This window comes from Nilaparvata lugens, chromosome 5, assembly GCF_014356525.2.
Source record: "Nilaparvata lugens isolate BPH chromosome 5, ASM1435652v1, whole genome shotgun sequence".
Classification (NCBI taxonomy): Eukaryota; Metazoa; Arthropoda; class Insecta; order Hemiptera; family Delphacidae; genus Nilaparvata; species Nilaparvata lugens.
The window spans coordinates 22,129,538-22,151,831 of NC_052508.1; the positions used below are offsets into that span (position 1 = coordinate 22,129,538).

Sequence of the window (22,294 nt, forward strand, 5' to 3'; positions counted from 1 at the left end):
TTCCATAATTATATCCTCATTTATTCACTCATGGAAAGCTTATACGACTATAATTATTATAATGTAGAGATAAAAAATTAAATAAATTATTGGAATTATCATGTGCTTATTACTAAAAAAACAAGTTTTGATTTTAATAATCTAATCAGTCGTTTTGATTAAACTAACTTACAAATAAATACTTTGATTATCTAACAAATTAAAAATACCATACATTTTGTTTATTTATGAAGAAAATTGATGAATATATCCCCCCCTCTCAATCATCCTATCATTTCTCTATCGCCTACCAAAGGGAATTGATGCCCTGATTCCACCACCATAATCCTGTTTGGGTCCACCGCCCCTGTTTCGCTGGTAGAAGGCGTTGGCGTCGACAGTGGCTCCGTTCTTGCCTCGCCACAAGTTGTGGTTGTAGTCGCCTCTCACCGAACTCTGAGACGGTCTTCCGAACTGGCCCTCCGTTCTGGTGCCCGACAAAACAACGCTGCCTCTCTTGTCGTTCGGGGATCTCCGTATGCGGCCATGCTGGCGAAAATAACAAGGGCAAATTAGTTTGAATCTGACAACAGATTCTGTTAGATTAACAGTTAATTAAATATATCTAGAAGGGAATACATGCTTGCAGAGCATGATTCATTTGCGTTAAATTCATTCATGATTCAAATTGACAATTGCAAGTGATCTGAGAATTTAGTGGGAAGAAAACATAGAGGAACGGCGAAACTAGAGTGTGACTGAGAACTCAGCTAGGGCTGAAGAATGGAGTTATAGTCATAATAGTGAAGCAAGAGTGACAGTTTTCATGTACAGTATTATCTTTTGAGACTCCAGCTGGGTTCTCAGCTTTTGCAAGGTTGATAGGTCTGAATAACTCGCTCTCGCCTCTCTGTTACAATATTTTTACATTTTTAAAGAATTTATTCAATCATTTCGTTTGCGATGTTCTTATATTGAATTTATTTCCGTATTATCGCCAAATTTTATCAACCATGAATTTCTATAATAAGAATTAGTTCTCTGCCACTATTTTTTATAATTTATTATAGATTAATATATTCTTTATGAACGTGTGCGTTGTAGAGTTTGGTTGCTGGTCAGAATAAATCATCATTAGCCAATGTTTAATTTTTCTAGTCATGCATAATCACCTAGTCATTCCTTACTGGTTTTCTGATTAATTATTTACTATATTGTTTCTGTTAATTATTGTTATTGAGTTACCTACATTGTATCTTGTTGAGTGATATTGTCATATATTATATTATTTGTATTGTTTCCAAATGCCGATATCTGGATAGTAACTCTATTTGTATGAAATATGTTAGATAGCAAATAAAAATTTTGATTGATTGATAATAAGAATTATGATATCGTAATTCTATGTAAAGAATTTATAGCAGGATGTTGGAGTACTTATTTGAGATGGACTTTTTATCTGAGTACATGACATTGAGTATACAAGAATATTGTTAGCAATGTCAATTCGTTAGCATAGAAATACATGAGAAATGAATTAACTTTCCGTCTAACGAGACATTTCGTTCAATAATTATTCAGGAGCCATTGAACGCATTTTCACTCATCTTGTGGGCTTACATTTATCTGCACTGAGGTTATTAGTTGAGATTTTTTTTTTGAAACTCTATGATGAATCCTTTATTATTAACCATCACTGTATCATATCCTCATATATATCTCCAACAAAAGTTTACAGTATATAATTCGCTACAATACTAATCGATATGGCATATTATTAGACTATCATTATAAAATCACTTAACTAACATGAGCTACTTTTACAAATTATTTAAAAACGAAAAATAAGAACATTAAGTATCCTTTATTTAAATCTCAAAAGAGAAACATTTTTAAATTTAAAATATTTCAATAAACAACTAGTTTCAGCCTTTGGCCATTTTCAAGATCAAATGAATAAAATAATTTTAACTAGTTGAAACTAAACTAGCCGAAACTTGTTTCTCTTTTGAGATTTAAATAAAGAGTAATAAGAAAACAAAGATATTGTCGAATTTCACTAAAAATTTATTAAAAACTTTAAAACACAACATCACCATCACTTCTACTAATTTTATTAATTAGAGGGTACTTTATGTTCTAATATTGTGTTTCTTTTTAAATATAACGTTATATACAACATCATTCTTGTTCATTTGTTTCCGAATTTGATTGTAGTTTTCTTGATTCTGAATTTGTCTCTTGTATTCTAACACAATTACTTTTTTTCAATTAAGTAATTATTTGATGGAGACAATTGAAAATAGAAGATTTGTTTTGATTTTTAATTTTATAAAAAAGCTCAATCGTTGATCTCGGTCTATTTATGTAGATGAAGAAATGTATCAATCGGAAAGTTCATTTCATATTATTTATGACACTATCACATATCGCTCAATCCTTTGAATTAGAATTGTTATAGTAATTATAATACTTATAATCTTCTTCTTCTTTATATATAAAAGCGAAATGGCACTCACTGACTGACTGACTGACTCACTCACTCACTCGCAGAACTAAAAATCTACCGGACCAAAAACGTTGAAAATTGGTAGATATGTTCAGTTGGCCCTTTAGAGGCGCACTAAGAAATCTTTTGGCAATATTTTAACTCTAAGGGTGGTTTTTAAGGGTTTAAAGTTCGTCTTTTAGCATGTATATTCTTCTTATTCTCTTAATTATAATTGAAAAATGACCATACCATATGTTAATATAGAACTGTAATCTAGAGAGAGTACCTCTTCGAAACAGTTGTTAACTGGTAATTAAATTAATAATTTTGTCAGGTTGGCATTAAGTTGAGTTGACTTTGTTAGGTTGGCACCAAGTTGAAGATTGAAATGCATTTATCGCGGAAAAATTGATTGGGCACTGCTACTTCAATCAGAGCTAATCCTGGGAATATTGTATTACTAGCCGTCAGGCTCGCTTCGCTCGCCATATCCGCTTAGCCAGACGTTTAGTCTGGACCCCCGACTGGATCGTCCCAACATATGATAAAAATGCTCAAATGAAAAATTCAGGCGAGCGAAGCGAGCCTTCTGATCTCATCCTTGGACGATCCAGTCGGGGGTCCAGGGGGCGGAGCCCCCTGGCTAGACGGATATGGCGAGCGAAGCGAGCCTGACAGCTAGGGAAGTTATATTCTCAATCATAAAAAACAATGGGATATTGTCAAATGAATGGCTCACCAGAATTCCTCCCATCAACTCTTCATGAAATGTTCTCCTCATTCTGTTCACATCATCTCCATCGACGATCCTTCTTGAATTCTCCAGCCAATTCCTTCTTTCCTGTGCCTGGGCATTAGCGCAGAATGAGGCTATAACAACCAACAGGAATACCAGAGCCTTTGCCTCCATGTTCAAGCACCTGCAAATTAAAATATGTCGTTGAAAATTCGATACAATAGAACAAAGTGAATTCATTCCAGCTTGATACAAATCCATCGTGTTTATAAAGCATACAACTAATGTATTTCAAAATATTATGATCAACAACAAAATTCATCCGTTGTGATTTCACAAAAGGGATTGTCACAAAATACCTCAATCTTTTTCAATCCACTGTCAGGGAATAGTTATGTTTCAATGTGAGGAATGTGTGTCAAAAAGTCTAAGCTGGAAAGCTCAGACCGAAAAGTGCGAGTAAAAAATTCCAAAAATCCATTGGTTTATACAAATCTTGCCCAGAAAATCTTTCTTTGGAAAACAGCTCACGCAATGGATTTTCCAACGGATTCTTATAAATGTAAACTATTCTCAAGGCCTCTATAAATTAATATTTAAACTCTCTCCCAACTCCGACGTTCTCTGGCTCTCTCTCCAGAAACTGGAGAGAAATGGACAGTGAATTACAGAAATAATTTTATAGTCTATAATTGACTATTTCATATTCAATTGAGTGAGAGGGACTGATTCGTACTCATACAATGAATGCTACGCGGTTATTCAAAATACAATTTCTTCTCACAGAGGTAATTCTTTCAATACTTGAATGGAATAAATATTTCCTTCATCTATTATATTTATCACTTCTATTACCGGAATAGATGGACAGTCTTTTGATTTACTTATTCATTTATTATAGACAATAGATACAATCCAGGAATACAAGAGGTATTCGTCAAAAACTGTGCTAAACCTTTCTTTAATATAAAAGTCCAGAATATTATGGATGATACCTCTATCATTAATGAAGCTATTCACATAAAAATGTTTTAAAAGAAAAATATGTTGTAAAAAGGTTTTAATACCTGAGAATACTGATGATTATGGATACAAAATACACCTCGCTAATGGACTAAAATTGAAGAACTCTGTGAACTCAGTAAAGTATTCACTATCACGTATTTACAAACACTTTTTAATCCACTGCTATTGGAGATGCACTCTTGTGCTGAGCGAAACTTGTTATGATAGCCAACGAGAGATGCAACAGACTAAATAGCAGTTGGCGAAAGATGACTGTGAATCCCGCTCGGCTCAGATAATGATAACCAGACCATGCCTCTGTTCTCTGACTGGTCAATTGGGAACTACCGGCGGACTCTCATACTCAGAAGCGCTATCATTGACCTTCATTCGCGTCTTCGGAGGAATTCACCGAGCAGAATAAAAAAATTTTGCATCTTTTTTTGTGGTGAACATTGTTCTTCTTTTATTTTCAAATACGTCCAGGCCCAATAGAGAATGGAATTATTTCCATTTTCCAGCAATACATTCGGACATCATTCCCCAACAAAGAAGAGCACTTCATAAGCAATATTGTCTTTCTGCAACTATTCCGTGCTTTATTCCTATTCTGTTCGCAGCATTATTCAACAGGACAGTTATCCTCTATCTAAAAATACTATTTTCCATAGGTATCTCATTCTTATTCAAGATCTGAATCAACTCAATGATTACTTAGCAAACCATTCTAATACAAATCAAGGAACTCATTTATGAAGTATTATTATTATTAATTATTTCATTCTATCAAAACTCTGAAATCTGCAGTAATAATAATAATTACGAAAACCTATGTAGGTATCAACTGACATTAGAGTCCAAATCAATGCCTAAGCGATTTATTTATTTTTCTTGCCTCCCTTCCCTAATCAGGACCTCCTATATACTACTAGTGAATAGGAAGTCCTGCTCTAACCATCTACTTTTTCACTACTAATTTTCATCCAATATAAAAAACTCCACTTCAACGTAGATTATACTCCTCACATTCTCCCCTCACTCCGATTTCATATTCGCTGTCTATGATTTTCCAGTAAATATAATTTTATCTATATTTTGATGAATTATTCTGGTGCTCACATTATTCAAAAAAAGTCCATATTCACCATTTAGATTCATACTACATCAACATTTCTTCTATCATCGTAAATTACATCAATGACATCATTGATCAAACATTACATACTTGCATGAATTTGGGCACACTGAAAAATCAATTCAAAAACCATTGACTAATCAATTTTAAAATAGTAATTTCCCAAGAATAACAAAATATTATTTTACTTCGATATCGACCCATTCTCAACACTTTCAATTCCACAGCTCTTCAATACTCTGCTATTTGCCTCAATTTTTGGATTAAATTTACTCCAAGTTTCACTTGCAAATGAAAAACACCTATTTTTGAAGAACAAACCAGTGAAAGTGTTTATGATTCTCCAAACTCCATAGAATTTCTGAAGTCTACTATACCTACCAATAGAGGCTTTTCCAATTACTCCTTCAACATAATATTATTTCATGATAAATCAGAAGTAATTGTATACTCATATCCAACATAATTATTCTGTACAGAAATATTCCGTTCCCTATACTCACTCCAATTCTATTTATATAAAAATTGGATTAATGAGCCAGTTGAGTATCCTATCAAGACGTATTTTTTTGGTTTTCGATGGGTACACGAGAGGAGCTATTCCATAAAATATGCGAAATAATATGCAATCTCACACTTTATGACTATTTCAACGTTGAACAAAATCATTGAATGTTCAACGAGATCCTTTTTTGCTGTGTAATACGTTTTTGTCTCGATTATGTCACTAATAACTGTCTTTCTGTTGAATTATTCTCAATCTATTGTAATATTTCCATTCATGCTCTTTTATTTTTACCACACTGAGGAATAGATTGATATTTTAATTATATTGTTTCTCTGCAGATTGATAGGCACTTATCGCTCTTTTTCTACAAATGGGTGAAATTTATAATGGTAAATGATACAAAAATCCTTGTTTTGTATGCAATAGTGCGAACTAGCACTCAATCATCTTAATTTCATCTTCATTACATCATACTTGAATATCTAAATCTTTCTTCTTCCTAACTCCTTTTTCTACCAAATCTTCAACAATATCAAATTATAAATTGAATAATCTTACTTATAACACTTTGGATCTTACTCCTATTCACGGACAACATACTTTACTTTTAAGTACATACTGTACTTTTTGTGAGTAGTATCTTGTTCACTTATGCAACTTGTCGTTTTATACTTTTGTGAATATTTTGTATGAATTTCGAGTGAATGAATTTGATTTAATTTTATTTGATTCTTAGTTGAAACTGAAGACTTGTAGTTCTTGATTGACCAGCAATACTACCACTACTTAGCTACAAGTTTCGAACCCAGATTATTTAAAGGACTTGTTCAAAGTTCGTTGGTGGAAAAATGTCTTCGTTTCTTTATAGTTATGATAATATTTTTGAAGCCTTAGGTAGGATGTGACAAATGGACGAAATTTTCAGTACAGTTCCAGACACTTCCAATATTGTCTACAGTTGAAGACAAAACATTGTGCAGTGCAGTCATTTTGCGAATTCAACTAAATTTCTCCAACTGATCAGGCTTTTGGAACGTAATCTACTTCTCAACAAGAGGACCTCATAGTCAGTCTGTAAGTTGATTTTCTAGGAGGGTAGACAACCAAACGGTTGAGAATCACTGACCAGAGCAATAATTGAGTTGCTATTCCAAATAAGTTCTCCAGAAGTAAGAAAGTAGTTCACAAGCGATTTGTCCAGCATCAGGTGTAGACTAGATTATTTTCTGAAGCATCAATCTTATAAACTTTCATTGCTTTCCTACAATCTTCTGAGCTCATTCTATTCCCGAATAATATGAATTAGAAAACAATAACCGAGATTTCGATATTTTTTATTATTTTTATTGTCTAAGAATCTAAGCTCACCTGGAACTATATTTTTCTCAATCTCGTAGCTTCTCTACTACTACTATTGTCACGGTTTCATTTTCATGAATGAATTATTGATAAACATTATTTGAAGCGAAAATATCAACATAAAAATACAATCTTGAGGTGAAAGGTTATACTCTCACAACAGTCAGTCTCTCTGTGAATCACAATCATTTATCTCGCGAGTAGAGCTGGGAATAACTGCAACAGCTATTGCGAGAAAAACAGACGAGTTCTGCATTCGCTCTGTATCAGAGAGAGAGATTTCTTGAGGGCACGGTGATTCCCAGTCTCCACGTTTTCATTGCTATTTAATGCACGCTCTTTCTTCCGACTTTATCATTCCGACTCAGACCGTTTTGGAGCTACAACTTCTCATCAAATTCTAGTGAACGATTTGAACATCCCAGCTCTCAAGCTTCTATCAGCCGATTTTTGAGGTGAGTTTAAAGACTTACTTTTTCATTCATTCTAATTCATTTAGAGTATCATAGAAATTCATATAACGAATATTGCACAGTACTCATGATACTGCATTAAATAGAATATAATGTCCACACTTTTCTCAAAGATTACTCTCTCTATCTTCCAGTAGTATACCATGGAATATTTGCCTAAACACTACTAATTATTCATTCATTTTTTCATTCAAGCTGTTAATTTGAAAACTATTAGCCTATCGTCTCTAATATCAGCTTTGGAAAAATATTCCAATTCACGTTCAATGATGTGTGTTTCTCAATACCTATTTTATTTCTCATAGAAATTACTATAAAAAATAATATTCACTTTGTTCCATGTAAAAATATAATTTCTGTTACAAATAATAATTCATTGATTCTCTATGTTAAATTTGTTAAATTATTGTTAGAATGAAGATCATTACTCACCCTTATTACAAGTAATGCTGGGCCTAATCAGTATCACCAATTATCATGGTTGTTACTTATAAATTGACTTTGCTCTAAATATTTTCTTTCTCAATAGGTACAATAACTGAAGGATGGATTTGAAGGTTCTTGTGATTGTGGTGGTTGCGGTCATGTCATCGACCACCTTCGCTAAGCACCATGACGATAGACCACCTCCAGGCTATGATAGGAAACTCATCAACCGACCTCCTCCTCCAAGAAACTTCCTTGAAGGCCGACGAGTATACAGGAGTTTACCAGAAACCATTGTGAGTAGAACATTATTTATTTTCGTTGATTTACTCTGAGATTGTACATTGACTCTAACAAGAATATATTAACTATTGATTTTCTGAAATTAATTTTACTCAGTTTTTGTAAACTCTATTGGTGATAGACATTGGAAAGATTTATTAAAAAAAGTCCATTTCAAATGTTGACTACTACCACAAATCCTAACCTATGTAAATTTGGTCTATGCTCCTACAGAACACTAGTTTGAGAACTGTTAAACTTGTTTCTATTCGCATTGGAATAGGAATAAGGTGGAAGTGTGAAAGTGTACTTTTCCTGCCTCTTCCATTATTTTCCCACAATCATTTACCATCTTCCCTATCTATTACCAGCATTTTTCTGGTTAATTTACTTACTCTATTTTTGTCCTGCACTTGAGATATTTGAAATCTACAACATACTTTCAATTTCCTAAATTATTCAATGATTTTCACATAAAGCTTTATAGCACAAATTCAAGATGATCTGAACATACTCTCTTTGAACAATTTGTTGCCCTTTAATATTTATTTATATCTTAGTTAGCTTGTTTGTATGATGAAATTGAGAAAAATTTGAGTTCTCCAGTCACTTTGTTTTCCAATTTCAATCAATTATCTTTTATGATGTTTTACTAACTAACTCATGCTAATGATCTGTCTATGTCTATTATGGATATTCTGGCTCTTAACTTCTTTTCAAAGTACTTTTCATTTTCAATGTCAAACATTTTTTTATGATGTTTTAATCACTCACGTATATGATTTTGGTTTGTTTAGCATGAGCGCATGCGCCGATCGCCACAACACGGCAGCGTGGTGGTGTCGGGAAGCAGAACAGAGGGGCGGGGAGGTGCACCCGCTCAGCAGTCAGTACGCGGCGACTACAACCACAACTTGTGGCGAGGCAAGAATGGCGCCACCGTCGACGCCAATGCCTACTATCAGCGCAACTGGGGCGCCGGGCCCAGGCACGACTACGGTGGCGGCATTCGCGCATCCATCCCATTTGGTCGCCGATGATACACCCACCACTTACAGTTAGGTCAAGTGCGACAAGAGAGCACAGTGAAGTATCATGTTCCTTATGCGTTACTACTAAATGGACATTGCAATATCCTGGCTAAATTTTGACAATAATTTTCCATTCTACTATTGTATCCACTGTTTCTCACCAATTCAGGAAGGAGCCATTCGAGTGCAATTACCAAATCAAACAAATCTCTGTCTATTTGAAAATTTCTATAAGTGTTTGAATACATCATCCAATAATTTCTTAAAACTAATTGAAAACTGGAGATTTTGATTGATTCTGTTTTGAAATTTTAAGATTTGTCAATTTGCAATATTCATCAGATTGTTCCTACTTCAATATTGAGGTTGGAAGCTAGTTCCCTATATTGATGTAGCAAAGTGTTTTCATGTAGGCCTAAGTGGATTTGTGTAGTTTATTCAATTCAATACTTTACTTTGAATCAAGACTGAATGTGAAAAAAGTTATCAAATACAATTAATTTATGATATAGTGACTAGTATATGAGAATTTCAACTCTCCTGTATAATATTTTTTATAGAATTATAGTATTTATTAAAACTATTCAATTTTAAATCTCTGTGAAAATTTTCACTAAAAAATCAATAAATCTAGTATTTTTGAATCTAACATTTGTTATTTTCCTTTTTCCAATAACGACCATATAGGCTATGACTAATCCATCACCTGGACACAATCAATTCATATTATATACCCACCAGTATTGTATATATTGTATATATACCAATTCATAAAAGTATTATTATATACAAGGGAGCAATCTTTGCGGTCTTCAGTCTTCAAGCATAGACTGAATGAGTGGCTGCTCATCATTGGACTTGGCTTGTGGAGCTTGTTACATTGCAATTATTCAACTCAACATTAATAATTTATTCCACCCCGCTTCATGATAGTCTTATTAATTTTTTGTAATGTCTGTCATGCTGGCTATGTTATATTCACAAATCACCTAACTTCTAATATAATATTTTTTCATTTTCTTATCTATACAGCCAAATCATATGAATTGTTTCCTCTTGTTTATTATTCTAATCAATTTTCTCTCCACATAGATTTATGTATTTGAGAGGGTGCGAATTAAAAATAAAAATAAAATGTACAATAGTCTTACCAGCTATTTACTAGAAAAGCTCTTGGTATTATAATTATACTACAAATTGTGTACGACCCTCCTTATATCCATAGTCAGGGTGGGGAATATAATCGAGGAGGTAAGAATCAATGTGGTCGTACTCAATTTTTCTAGATTATAAGGAGAGAGACTCTACTGGGAAGAACTGTATGGGTATCGGTGAGGCCACACGAGCGTTTTTTTAGGAGTTTTCTAGATGAGTCGGCTCTCCGATTGGCTGATTCTCGATCAGTCAGCTTCCAGAATTAGCTGATTCCTGAATGCCAACCCAATCATCCAATCGGAGAGCTACCTGCCCTGTTAACTCGTCTGAAAACACCTGAAAAAACGCTCGTATGGCATCGCCCTGAAAGAAGCAGTTATTATAAAAATTGAGTTAATTTATTGGATATTGTACTAGAATTAATACTTTAACTCAAACTATGGCTGTCAAATTTATCTCCATTTATTCCAATTACAATAATATTGAATTGATACTACAACGAATCTCAAGAGATTTAGAGTTTTGTCAAGTTTCATAACAGTTATACTCCATTGAACTTGACAAAATGACCTGTAATTAAAAACCTCAACTATCAGTTGTTAGTTTTTGATAATTCATCATTTACATTGGCCTATATTGCATTGTTATTTTGAAAGTTCGAGTTTGTAATTATTAAAGGTCATCCTGTCAAATTTGATAGAGTAGAAGTGTTCTAAAACCGAACAGAACTTAAAATTTTAAGTCAAAATGGTATAACTAAACTCAATATTGTTGTAAATAGGTACACAAAAAAGTGACAACGATAGTATGAGTTGGGAGTACTCTTTCAAGTACAATATACAATAACTAAACTCAATTTTGACGTTGTTCAGTGTTCTCCAAAGTGGTACTGAGCTAAACCACTTTGATTTGAGCTGAATGTCGGTCTAGTTGAGGCAAGGTTTGTAGAATGGTCTCTTGATTGAGGGTAAAGATACCCTACATACACAACTACGTAACATAACATACTCTACACTATCAGGAGTTGTAATCATCGAGAGAAATGTGTAAGACCACATCGTTTCTCACACCTTCAATCAATCTTTTTCTTGTTCAACATTTTCCAATTATTATTGTATTCGTCTTTTGTTCTTTAATAATAAAATAATTCCATTTCAATTCAGATGATAGGTACCTAATGAGTTAGACTGTTTTCACTATGGGTTTAAAATGTTCAAATCTTTCCCCATTGTTCTCTACAATATAATGACAGGATGCAGGATTTCGGTATGCTTATGTGGACTTTCTTGTCTGCTATTGTTAAAAAGCAAAGTCAATAAAAGACGAAAATTCAAAATGATTTATCGGTCTATTCATAATCAGATTTGAAAATCTACAAACAAAATAATAACTAAATACTTGCAGTAATGGTTTGTTGGAACGAGTTCACATTTTTCCAAGGAAGTATATATGAAATGTTTTGTGAAATTTATGCATTCCTTCTGGTGTATGAGTGACTTGTGACTTTGACAATTTGTAAGGATTTAGGAATTTCTGCAATTTGAGCCCGAAACGTCAATATTTCCTTCTAGCATTTCCAATACATTTCTATTTTCCCAGATAATTCAAGATTAAATCATTGTACTTTGGGTCTCTCAGCTGAAGACCTGGGCGAATCTCAAAATTTTCCCCAATTTCGACGGAAATTATTTGCGTTTCCAAAAGGTTTTTGAATGAAAATTTGTTACACAGATTTGATTTTGGACTGAGGTACGTATGTTACTATGTTTTTGAGTATCTACGCCCGAAATCAACTATTGTAATTTTTTTTGCGCATTTATTTTGTTTTTCTAGTTTTTTCATTGGACGAATCAACCGAGAGATTCACATTTGGTTTAGCTAGAGATTATAGGAATGATTTTAAGAGGAAATTTTTTAATAATTCTATTCATTGTTGAGGTTGATGATTCATTGATTTTCAAGAACGATCTTGTAAGAAGATTTTCTTCGAGGGACTGTGACATTCTAACATAATGGTTATATAATATGTATAGGTGAAAACAGATCAGCTAGGAGATCATTTTTTAAGAAGCTCAAGGGCAAAGCACCAACAACATAGGATTCTCTCTGTCTTCGGCGTAGCCCTCTAGATGACTTCCTCCCCACTCGGATAACACCGCCTGAGATGATATCAAATCATAATTTAATATTAACAATATCAAACATCAAATAATTGTAGAGCTCCAGCATATTCAATAAAATTTCTTATATCGTATTGCAATCATGAAATTAGTTTCTTCATGAATCCAATCCATTGAATAATTGAATATCAATATTCAAATTTATTGAATCAAATATTCTCACTATTATTTTTAAATGTATGAAGTTGATGAATGCAGTGAATAGATTAGAGGTATGCAGTTATATCTGAAAGCCAATTTAAAAAAAACTTTACAAAAGATGTTTTATAACAGATATTTAGACCAATAATCAATATATAATGCATTAGAGACATTGTTGTGCCATGCGGTATTTCGTCACTCCAGCTTCATTATCTCAACACATTTATTTATAACAGATATGCTAAGTACTCAACCTCACCCAAACCGCTAATTACATAGTGACAAGCGCTCGTTACTCACAGTAGATGAGTAACCGCTCATTGAAGTTGAAGTACTGAAGTTGAGTTCTGTAATCACTATTTAGTGGTTGAAACCTCAAACTTTTTGTAGTAGTTTTGATATTTGATGTATCCATAACTAAGACTACTTCAAACTACAATGATAAACCCTAAACCATACGGATAAGATAAATTTGAAAATTTAGTGAATTATCAAGATGTTCCATAAGTTCAGTAACAATAATTCAAATAGTAGCAATTTCCATCCTCACTAATCAGTCATGAGCAAGTTATAGAAAAGTTGGATTTGAAATTTGATCTATTTCTGGAACCGTCAATAATCCAACAATATGGAATTTGAACAATTTCAACTCCAATTCTTTATTATTAAATTAACTTTCATTTAGATGCTCATAAGTCATCATGCAATTTTTGTTTTAATAAATGGAATGTTCCCTCATTAACCCATTCCATGAAATATTTATTTCAAAACAATTAACTTGTAGTTAAATTTGTAGTACCGGTATGGAAAATAAAGGATGAAGAAAGTTTATGAAATACCAAGTGAATGTCGTTAAGTGTCAGCTTTATTTGATAACGTGAACTGAAAATCATTTTACAATAATAATTCTAATGACTAGTCACAAAACATAGACTATGAATTGATTATACAGCTCGAAATCAAATCTGAATAGTACACAATTAATTATTTAGACCATGGAAAAAATATAAATTTGTAATTATTTAAGGAACATATTACTTCACTGTGCTCTCTTGTTGCACTTGATCTAACTGTAAGTGAGTGTATCATCGGCGACCGAATGGGATGGATGCGCTAATACCACCGCCATAGTCCTGCCTGGGCCCGGCGCCCCAGTTGCGCTGATAGTAGGCATTGGCGTCGACGGTGGCGCCATTCTTGCCTCGCCACAAGTTGTGGTTGTAGTCGCCGCGTACTGACTGCTGAGCGGGTGCACCTCCCCGCCCCTCTGTTCTGCTTCCTGAAACCACCACGCTGCCGTGCTTCCCATCCTGTGGCGATCGGCGCATGCGCTCATGCTAGAAAAAAAACATTAGCATGAGTTATCAAAACATCATAAAGTTGTGTGAAATTGAAAAGAAAGTATTGAAAAGAAGATTGGGAATATCTAGAAACAGGTTTTAGAATCAGTATTCAGAAATTAATAAAGTCCAGAAAATTAAACGTTAGTAGTCAGAATTTCTATCTATTAACTTTGCAGAAAATTAATATTATATTCCAATTTTAATCAACAAATAAGTCTACTTAAGTCCACTTTAAAAGTCATTATAACTTATCATTTCCATTTTTCAAGACTCAATGTTTAATCCATGTGATAATTATCGAACAATTGATTGTTCAATTGTTCATAACAATTACATTTCATAGGTACTCGTAATTGAATTGCTAATATACTATTATAGTCAATTGTACACACTGATTATTCTATCATAGCTTATTTTTGCATTGCAATTTCTAGTCATTCATAACAGCTATCAAAGTCAATCTAATTTTGGCAGTTAGTTTTGAGCTTTATACGATAAAATATTCAATTTTGAATAGAATTGAGTTCACTTGTCAATTTAACGAATCTACTCCATAAGGTTATTAATAAAAGTCGTACACATTGAATATTTAGTTCAGCTTAAATCAGAATTAGAAACATTACCGAATAGAATCTATTTATTTATAATTGGTGAATATCCAGCATTATCATAGTGAGAATTGTTCATGAGCTGCAGCAACTGGATATAATATATCTGGATATCAAACATTTCTATCACTGACTCAAAGTGAACATTTTTTTCCGTGAAATAACATCTTTGATGGAAACTCTATCATCCACAGATATATAGATTTTGATTCATATTACTGAGAAATACTGTGCAAGTACAATCATCAATAAAGTGAGATCTTAATAAAATATATTTTTGGAGAATAAAATAATATTCTACTCTGCTGAGAAACTACAGGTTCCAGCAGTTTCCCACTAAAGCAACGTCGATTTATTTGCTTATGAGTTCCATGAAACTTTTAATTACATATTGGAACCTACAAGGCTAACACTAATAAATCTACTTTCTACTATTATCATACATATTGAAAATTTCAGGAATGCTCTTACCATGGGTTCAGCTTCGGGTGCACTCCTGACAACTCTTCCTCTTGGGTAATAATCGAACTTTGGAGGAGGAGGTCGGTTTATGAGTCTGCCATCGAATTCTGGAGGAGGCGTCTGATGCAGCCTTGCATAGGCTGACGCTACCACCACGAGGAAAACAACCAGCATTTTCAGATCCATTCTTGGAATTCAATCGTTGATCTAGAAAAATAGTTAAAACTATTATTAGAGATAATCAATAATATTTTGAATAGTAGCCTACTTTATCTTCTTTTGGAGACTTTTAGCTAGAGGACTAGCGGTGTTTATAATCACTGGGAATAGTAAGAGAGCTGGGGTTTAAATAGCGACTTTTAATAGGTGACCTATTACGTCAGTTGTAAAGTGTAAAGGAAGAAATAACTGCAAAGGAATCCAATTGAATAGCAGTAATGCAATGCAAAGAAATTCAAGTGAATTTGAATAGTAGGCCAATGCGAATAGAATTTAAGACGCTAGACGCAATAAACTTTGTAGGCCTATTTTGGAAAAAATAGAGAGAGCTTGTTAGGTGGTAACAAGAATTTAATTGGATAATTTTTATGTTCCAAGTATCTCATCATATCATAAAAAGAAATATATTCTAGATTCAAGAAATTCATAAGCCTATTCAATCAGGACGAGAGAGCTTCTTAGAGGGTGGACAAGAATTGAATTAGATAATTTATGTTTGAACAATCTCGTCATCACAAAATGATAATCTCAATTATACAAATTGTTATACTGAAAGTCTAATTCAAGGCAACCAGTTTTTCAGACTTAAAACTTGGTGCAGCACTTGAAAGAGAAACTGAGAGATCATATTTGTAATTTTAAAGAGAAACAAAATTTTTGAATGCAAATACCTTAGGAGTCCACTGAATAAAGCAGGCACTGGAGAGACAAGACTGTTCTTCCGTGGCGTACTATGTAGAGAAGAGTAGCGGCTCTGTGAGATGAGAAGATGCAACTGCGAGATGAACTGAGTCGAAATGATAGTCGGAAAGGAAAACAGCATGGATTAAATAGCGATGAAAGCGCCTGCCTGTGATTCCCAGCTTGCAGCACGGTCATGATAACACACTCAGATGCAGAGCGAGATGCGAGATGCGACTGCTCAAACGTCACTCTTCTGCAATCCCCCGAACTCACAGTCGCTGTTATTCCCAGCCCTTATTCCATGTGATTCACGGACACTGATATGATTTACAATCTAAAGCCGCGTTTACACCGAAGTTTCAAACAAAAAGTTGCAAACTTTTATTGCAAACAGCAGTTGCAAACAGTAGTTTCAAATAAAAGTTTGCAACTTTTATTTCATGGTTTTATTTCCATGTTTCATGAAAATGTTTTCAACCTTGATTATGACTCGCCTATGTTCTGGTTCCTGGGATCAGTCCTTCCGAGGATGTCAAGTGTCGAGGATGTCATTTTAGCCGCGGCGGCGTGTGTCGTGTTGTCAAAGCAACGTAGGCCGAGACGATACTGGGTGAGGCCGTCTCTGAATTCCAGAGCTACGTACAGTGGAAACGACCTGTTGGACGATTTAAATAGAGATGATGTCGACCCTCTATCAGGTGAACTGAGAACGGACGGAAGTTTTAAAAACTTTGTAAGAATGACCAGTGAGGATTTCGAAAATGGATACGAATTACCGAAAGGCTATTTCTGTAACGGAAAAACTAGCCGTAACCTTGCGTTTTTTAGCTACCGGAGATTCATACACAAGCTTGAGTTACCTGTTCAAGATATCAAAATCAACCATATCTTTGTTTGTACCTGAGGTGTGCGAGGCTTTAATAGATCTTCTGAAGGATACATAAAGGTAATACGTTATAAGTAGACTATACATAGCCTATATTTGTTATTTTGACAGCCATTTTTAAATAATATAATATAAAATATTGTTGTTAACACTCAGAACCTGTTTAAGAACCCCCCGCTCTCGCCCCTAAAAGGTCCTAGGGTATTTTATGGCAAATATATTTTTATAATTTTAAGCAATAAATCTACTACTGGTATTTCGCTTTATTTGTACCAGAAGTGTGTGCTGCTCTGATACTAGACGCTAATGCTTGTATTATAAAGTATTATAACCCTGTCCAGACAGGGTTACTGACACTTGAGTCGAGACAGGGTGGTTCGAGTGATCACGTGAGTGAGAGTGGAGGTGGCAGCGTAGGGGATGGCGGGGAAATGTTTCTGTTTCGTGTTTCAACGGCACATAGTGACCGAAACTAGTGTTGCAAACAAAAGTTTGCAACTCCCTTTGATCTTTACCGACTTCAGGTGGAAACAAAAATTTTTGTTGCAAACACTGAAAAACTGTTTGCAACAGCGAAATGTTTCGTCTAAAAATGCGCGTTTTTAGAGATGTTTGCAACTTCTGTTTGCAACTCGTGTTTCAAACTCCGGTGTAAACGCGGCTTAACAGATATGCAATCATTGGAAAATGGTGTATGTCTACAAAGTAATTCATAACAATAAAACGATTTAAGTTTATGGATAATAAAAAATTATATTTATTTATATAAACAATACTAGCCGTCAGGCTCGCTTCGCTCGCCATATCCGTCTAGCCTGGGGGCTCCGCCCCCTGGACCCCAGACTGGATTGTCCAAAAATGAGATCAGCGGGCTCGCTTCGCTCGCCTGCATGTAGACCTCAGTTGAACCTCTGTACCGAATTTGAACATATTATTTCAATTTGATCTCGAAAAACACCTGTTACTATATCGGAGTATCTTTGGCGAACAAAATTCTTCCACCTCAGCTAAACCTGTGTACTGAATTTTTTTTAATATATTTCCATCAATTATTGAAAAAGGTGAGGAAACGCAGAAAAGCTGAGAAAACGCTAATTTTGGCTAATTGGATAAATTGGTATTTAGGAGGTCCTGGATAAATGCATTTCAATCTTCAACTTGGTGCCAACCTAACAAAGTCAACTCAACTTAATGCCAACCTGAAAAAATTTTTAATTTAGTTAAACAGAACAACTGTTTCGAAGAGGTACTCTCTAGATTATAGTTCTATATTAACATATGGTATGGACATGTCAATTATAATTTTAAGATATTGGAATAAGAAGAATATACATGCTAAAAGAACTTTAAATCCTTAAAAACCACCCTTAGAGTTAGAATATCGCCAAAATATTTCTTAGTGCGCCTCTAAAGGGCCAACTGAACATACCTACCAAATTTGAACGTTTGTGGTCCGGTAGATTTTTAGTTCTGCGAGTGAGTGAGTGAGTCAGTCAGTCAGTGAGTGAGTGAGTGAGTGCCATTTCGCTTTTATATATATATATAGATAAGAACGTGTAGTACCCTTTTATTAAAAAACTTTTAAATATTTTAACGACTAGTTTCGACCATAGGTCATTCTCAAGTAAATAAAAATAAAGGGTACTACAAGTTTTTATATTTGTTTATCAATTTGTACAAAAGTAGCCCATATCAGTGAAGTGTTTTTGATTGTATTTATCTATTTTATACATTACACTATAACTTGTCAAGTAAGTACACAATGTAAAACTTAGTGTCTCTCTTATAGGTATTCTCTCTTTCCATTGAATTATGCTCACCGTATTTTCTTTCTATATTAGTTTGTTATTTTTATTTATGCTTTTTATTCATACTTCCGTTCCAATTGAAAGGCTCATGATTGCCTCTGTTGATGTGTAGCCTATTTTATGCAATCAATGGATGGTGAATGAATTTAAATTTGGATCCCTCGTACCTTTCTATCTCTCCACCCCTCAATACTCGTAGCGTTATTGCAATGAATAACTTAATGAACATAATTGAACGAGCGTTAGCGAAGTTCTCACTTTTGACTTACTGAAGGCCAAAGTCGTTTTCTGTCTGTTTGTATGTTCGACAAAAACTTTAGAGAGAAAAATTATCAATCAGCTTCAAATTTTGAATACGAACACATCGAACCTTTTTACAGGTCAAGTTCGTTGATCAAAACAATTGACTCTCTCCTTCGCCCTTTTTCAGGATATAAAAATAACATTGAAAGCGCATAGGAAGAAAATTCGTTCTGATTTTATTATTTAGTCAGCTAAAATTAATTGCATGCTATATCTTCAATTTTTTCATTTATTAAAAAAGCTGATGCTATTTGGGAGATATTACACAGACTGTCATACAGACACATTATTTCAGCTGAATAATGCACAGCGTTAATTTATAAGTTCTATATTAACTCGCTTCCATTAACGCCTGTCTGTAACATACACGTAATTATTAACTTGTGATAGCAGTTGCTTTGACAAATCTTTTTGTTCAAAGTGTTAAATTAGTGAGTAGAAGCTACTATTAGTGTTCACTAACACTTGATTATTCAATGTATAGGTAGGTACTCATAGTAACTGGTACTCATTCATTTCATTTTTTTATTATTATTCATTAGTATCTTCAAATGTTGAGATCATTGAAACGGTTTGAGATATCGACGTGTGGATATCGCTATTAATTTTCCTTTGAAATTCTGTATCGAAATCATGTATCAGATTACCACCTTCCTATTCGAAAAAATGAAGTTGAATTCAAAATGAATCTGGATTCGGAATGAAGTTGGATCCATATGACGGATCCAAGATGGTGGACAAAGTTTTGAAGCGACAGAAAGTATTTTTTTTTCAATTTGAATATGATCCCTATTGGAACCTACTATATACTGTAATGTCATACTTGTAAAAGATCTCAGTGATCAATACAATAGTTCATGAGCGAGTTCTTAAACTCAGGGGGTTTCTAGTATAATATATAGCTAATAATTCCAAGTAGAGAGCTTTCTACGAAGATTTCTAGATTATCAAGAATGGGGCTTCTAGTACAAATCATTTTGTTCTTCAATATGCAAAGTCCGTCACGGGAAACGGATGTTTCCCAAATGAACAACACTCCAATATTTCACAGTTGAACACATTTTCAACAGAGATGAGTTTCCAATTATACGCTATTCAGCTTTCAATCTAATATATTATCCATGTACAAAAAAATACTACCTGGATGACGAATGTCCAGAAGGACATGAAAAATTTGGATCTTTCTACAAACGATGCCTATAATCAGAAGGAATGGCGCCTCAGATTTAGTAAAGCCGACCCCGCATAACGGGAAGTGGCGAGGATAAAGAAGAAGAAGAAGATGTAAGAAAAATAATATTGTGGCCATCCAAAAAATAACGTTGGTGTCAATTTTAATGCTTTATAATATGTGGGAACGCTCTCTGAAGTTATTAGCACCCAAACTCTCTCTCACTCTCTCTAATAGTTCACTGTCGATATGAGCCATGCTCTGATCTCTTCGATATGTGGAACTTAATGGTCGAGTGGAAAGGATATCTTCCAAAAATGTATGATCATTGAAGGATTGAACACTTAGAAATGTAAAACTTCACTGTTTCATTTGAAACATTACTAAATTTACTTATTTCATAGCTTGCAATATTAGGTTACAGTGTTTCATCGATCAATTTCTCACGTTAGATCTGTGCTTATACCCTTATACTTTTAATTATTTTCAACTCTAGCTGAAATATGTTATGTTTAAGAAGTAACAGTTAGATTATACAATATTTTCCAAAACAACTATATCCTGATTCGCTTCATAAAATAACGAAGAATCAGCTGGCTGGGACACGCCCGGAGAATGAAGCAGAACAGACTTCAGAGACGACTGCTTAAGGATAGAATTTTCAGCGAAGATGAAGACCCAGGAGAAGATGGCTGCAGGATATGGAGGGTGATCTGCATAGGATGGAGATTTGTGGATGAAAAAGGATAGTGAATGACCGGAAGGAGTGCAGGCGTGTGATGGAGGAAGTCAAGGCCCACCCAGGACTGTAGAGCTAAGAAAGTAGTAGAAAATAATTATGTTATTTTATCCTTAAATGAATTTAGCCTACCCTATATCGAGGTGAACGAAAAAGTGACAACTTCCAATAACTCAGCTTTAAAATATTATCTTTGAAAATAATGACAATAATAATTATCAAAGTTGCTTCACGGTCCAGGATCCAAAATTATCGCTAATTCACTGACTCACTAGTGCCAGAAATCAAATATTACTTTCCTTTATGCTAATGCTATGTTATTCAAGTAAGTTGAATTATTGGATGAGAGTGTATTCCGCGATAATACTTGATAATCTGATATTTTCATTGAAAAAACAACTTGACTGCTATGTGAACAGTAATAAACCTATATTATCAACAAGAGAAATAATGTGTTTGAAATGAACGCTATATCAAAAACATACAGTTCATGCAATATCAAAAACTGTAGTACCTACCATAGCTTACGGTAATTTTTCTGTTGTTCTCTCTGAGTTGTCTGACGATTATAGTAGTCTAGTATTATTAACAATATTAATTAACTATTCAATTTGAAGAGTAAGAGGCTGGAGTTATATAGAGTTCTCATGAGTGCGTAACTTTGAGAGGTAACCTTTTTCATATACCTTTAACCGATACCTTTTTTATATATTTCTGGTATTCTCACAAATAAATCCGTGAGTTAATTCCCAAAAAATGCAATAACCTGTTACTTCCTTTGTCTTTTGAATTTGTTTGTTTCATGTTTGGATTAATAAATTATTCGTATAGAATAAAAGAGAAAAAACGTAGCCAATCATCCTGCAATGCATGAGAAAATAACTTAATCACAATGGTAATAACAAATTCCTCAAAGATATCCTGCAAAATATTAATAGTATTTACCAGTGCAACATTTCCTTTGAAAAAGTAACAGTAGTTTATTTTCAAGTTCAGTGTTATTCCTACGAAGGTACTGTTCTTCACATTGTCTGAGTTTTCCTTGTTGAACAGAAAGGGAAATGAATATCCTGAAGACTACGTTTAGATGAATCACAATTCCGTTGTAAGCAGCATAGAAACCACATCGCGGCATCTTCTATAACCCGTTCATTATTCGCGCGCGACTGG

At 33.9% G+C, this 22,294-nt stretch overlaps 4 protein-coding genes across 4 annotated transcripts; 1 reads left to right on the top strand and 3 right to left on the bottom strand.

Annotated features, from left to right (window-relative positions):
* On the bottom strand, nt 1-4,537 carry LOC111051680. Its single transcript, XM_039427943.1, has 3 exons — nt 4,274-4,537; nt 3,210-3,390; nt 1-528 (listed from the first exon to the last, which is right to left on the bottom strand). The coding sequence occupies exons 2-3, from the start codon at nt 3,378-3,380 to the stop codon at nt 280-282; spliced, it is 420 nt and encodes a 139-aa protein (XP_039283877.1). The 5' UTR covers nt 3,381-3,390; nt 4,274-4,537; the 3' UTR covers nt 1-279.
* Nucleotides 4,538-7,454: 2,917 nt separating this feature from the next.
* On the top strand, nt 7,455-10,074 carry LOC111051700. Its single transcript, XM_039427944.1, has 3 exons — nt 7,455-7,668; nt 8,216-8,408; nt 9,192-10,074. The coding sequence occupies exons 2-3, from the start codon at nt 8,232-8,234 to the stop codon at nt 9,432-9,434; spliced, it is 420 nt and encodes a 139-aa protein (XP_039283878.1). The 5' UTR covers nt 7,455-7,668; nt 8,216-8,231; the 3' UTR covers nt 9,435-10,074.
* A 3,670-nt stretch (nt 10,075-13,744) lies between these two features.
* On the bottom strand, nt 13,745-16,447 carry LOC111051698. Its single transcript, XM_039427945.1, has 3 exons — nt 16,205-16,447; nt 15,324-15,521; nt 13,745-14,238 (listed from the first exon to the last, which is right to left on the bottom strand). Exons 2-3 carry the CDS (start codon nt 15,498-15,500, stop codon nt 13,987-13,989), a joined length of 429 nt encoding a protein of 142 aa, XP_039283879.1. The 5' UTR covers nt 15,501-15,521; nt 16,205-16,447; the 3' UTR covers nt 13,745-13,986.
* A 4,124-nt stretch (nt 16,448-20,571) lies between these two features.
* LOC120351275 lies at nt 20,572-22,292 on the bottom strand. Its single transcript, XM_039427946.1, has 2 exons — nt 22,070-22,292; nt 20,572-21,199 (listed from the first exon to the last, which is right to left on the bottom strand). The coding sequence occupies exons 1-2, from the start codon at nt 22,257-22,259 to the stop codon at nt 21,018-21,020; spliced, it is 372 nt and encodes a 123-aa protein (XP_039283880.1). The 5' UTR covers nt 22,260-22,292; the 3' UTR covers nt 20,572-21,017.
* Between the last annotated feature and the right edge of the window lie 2 nt (nt 22,293-22,294).

Bases quoted from the DNA above. Each gene is read 5' to 3' on its own strand.
- LOC111051680 (XM_039427943.1), bottom strand. From the start codon at position 3,380: ATGGAGGCAAAGGCTCTGGTATTCCTGTTGGTTGTTATAGCCTCATTC. The intron at 529-3,209 runs GTGAGCCATTCA...TATTTTCGCCAG, and splicing joins AGTTGATGGGAGGAATTCTG to CATGGCCGCATACGGAGATC.
- LOC111051700 (XM_039427944.1), top strand. From the start codon at position 8,232: ATGGATTTGAAGGTTCTTGTGATTGTGGTGGTTGCGGTCATGTCATCG. The intron at 8,409-9,191 runs GTGAGTAGAACA...TGGTTTGTTTAG, and splicing joins GGAGTTTACCAGAAACCATT to CATGAGCGCATGCGCCGATC.
- LOC111051698 (XM_039427945.1), bottom strand. From the start codon at position 15,500: ATGGATCTGAAAATGCTGGTTGTTTTCCTCGTGGTGGTAGCGTCAGCC. The intron at 14,239-15,323 runs GTAAGAGCATTC...TTTTTTTTCTAG, and splicing joins CACCCGAAGCTGAACCCATG to CATGAGCGCATGCGCCGATC.
- LOC120351275 (XM_039427946.1), bottom strand. From the start codon at position 22,259: ATGCCGCGATGTGGTTTCTATGCTGCTTACAACGGAATTGTGATTCAT. The intron at 21,200-22,069 runs GTAAATACTATT...CTACTTTCTTAG, and splicing joins TCAAAGGAAATGTTGCACTG to CTCTACAGTCCTGGGTGGGC.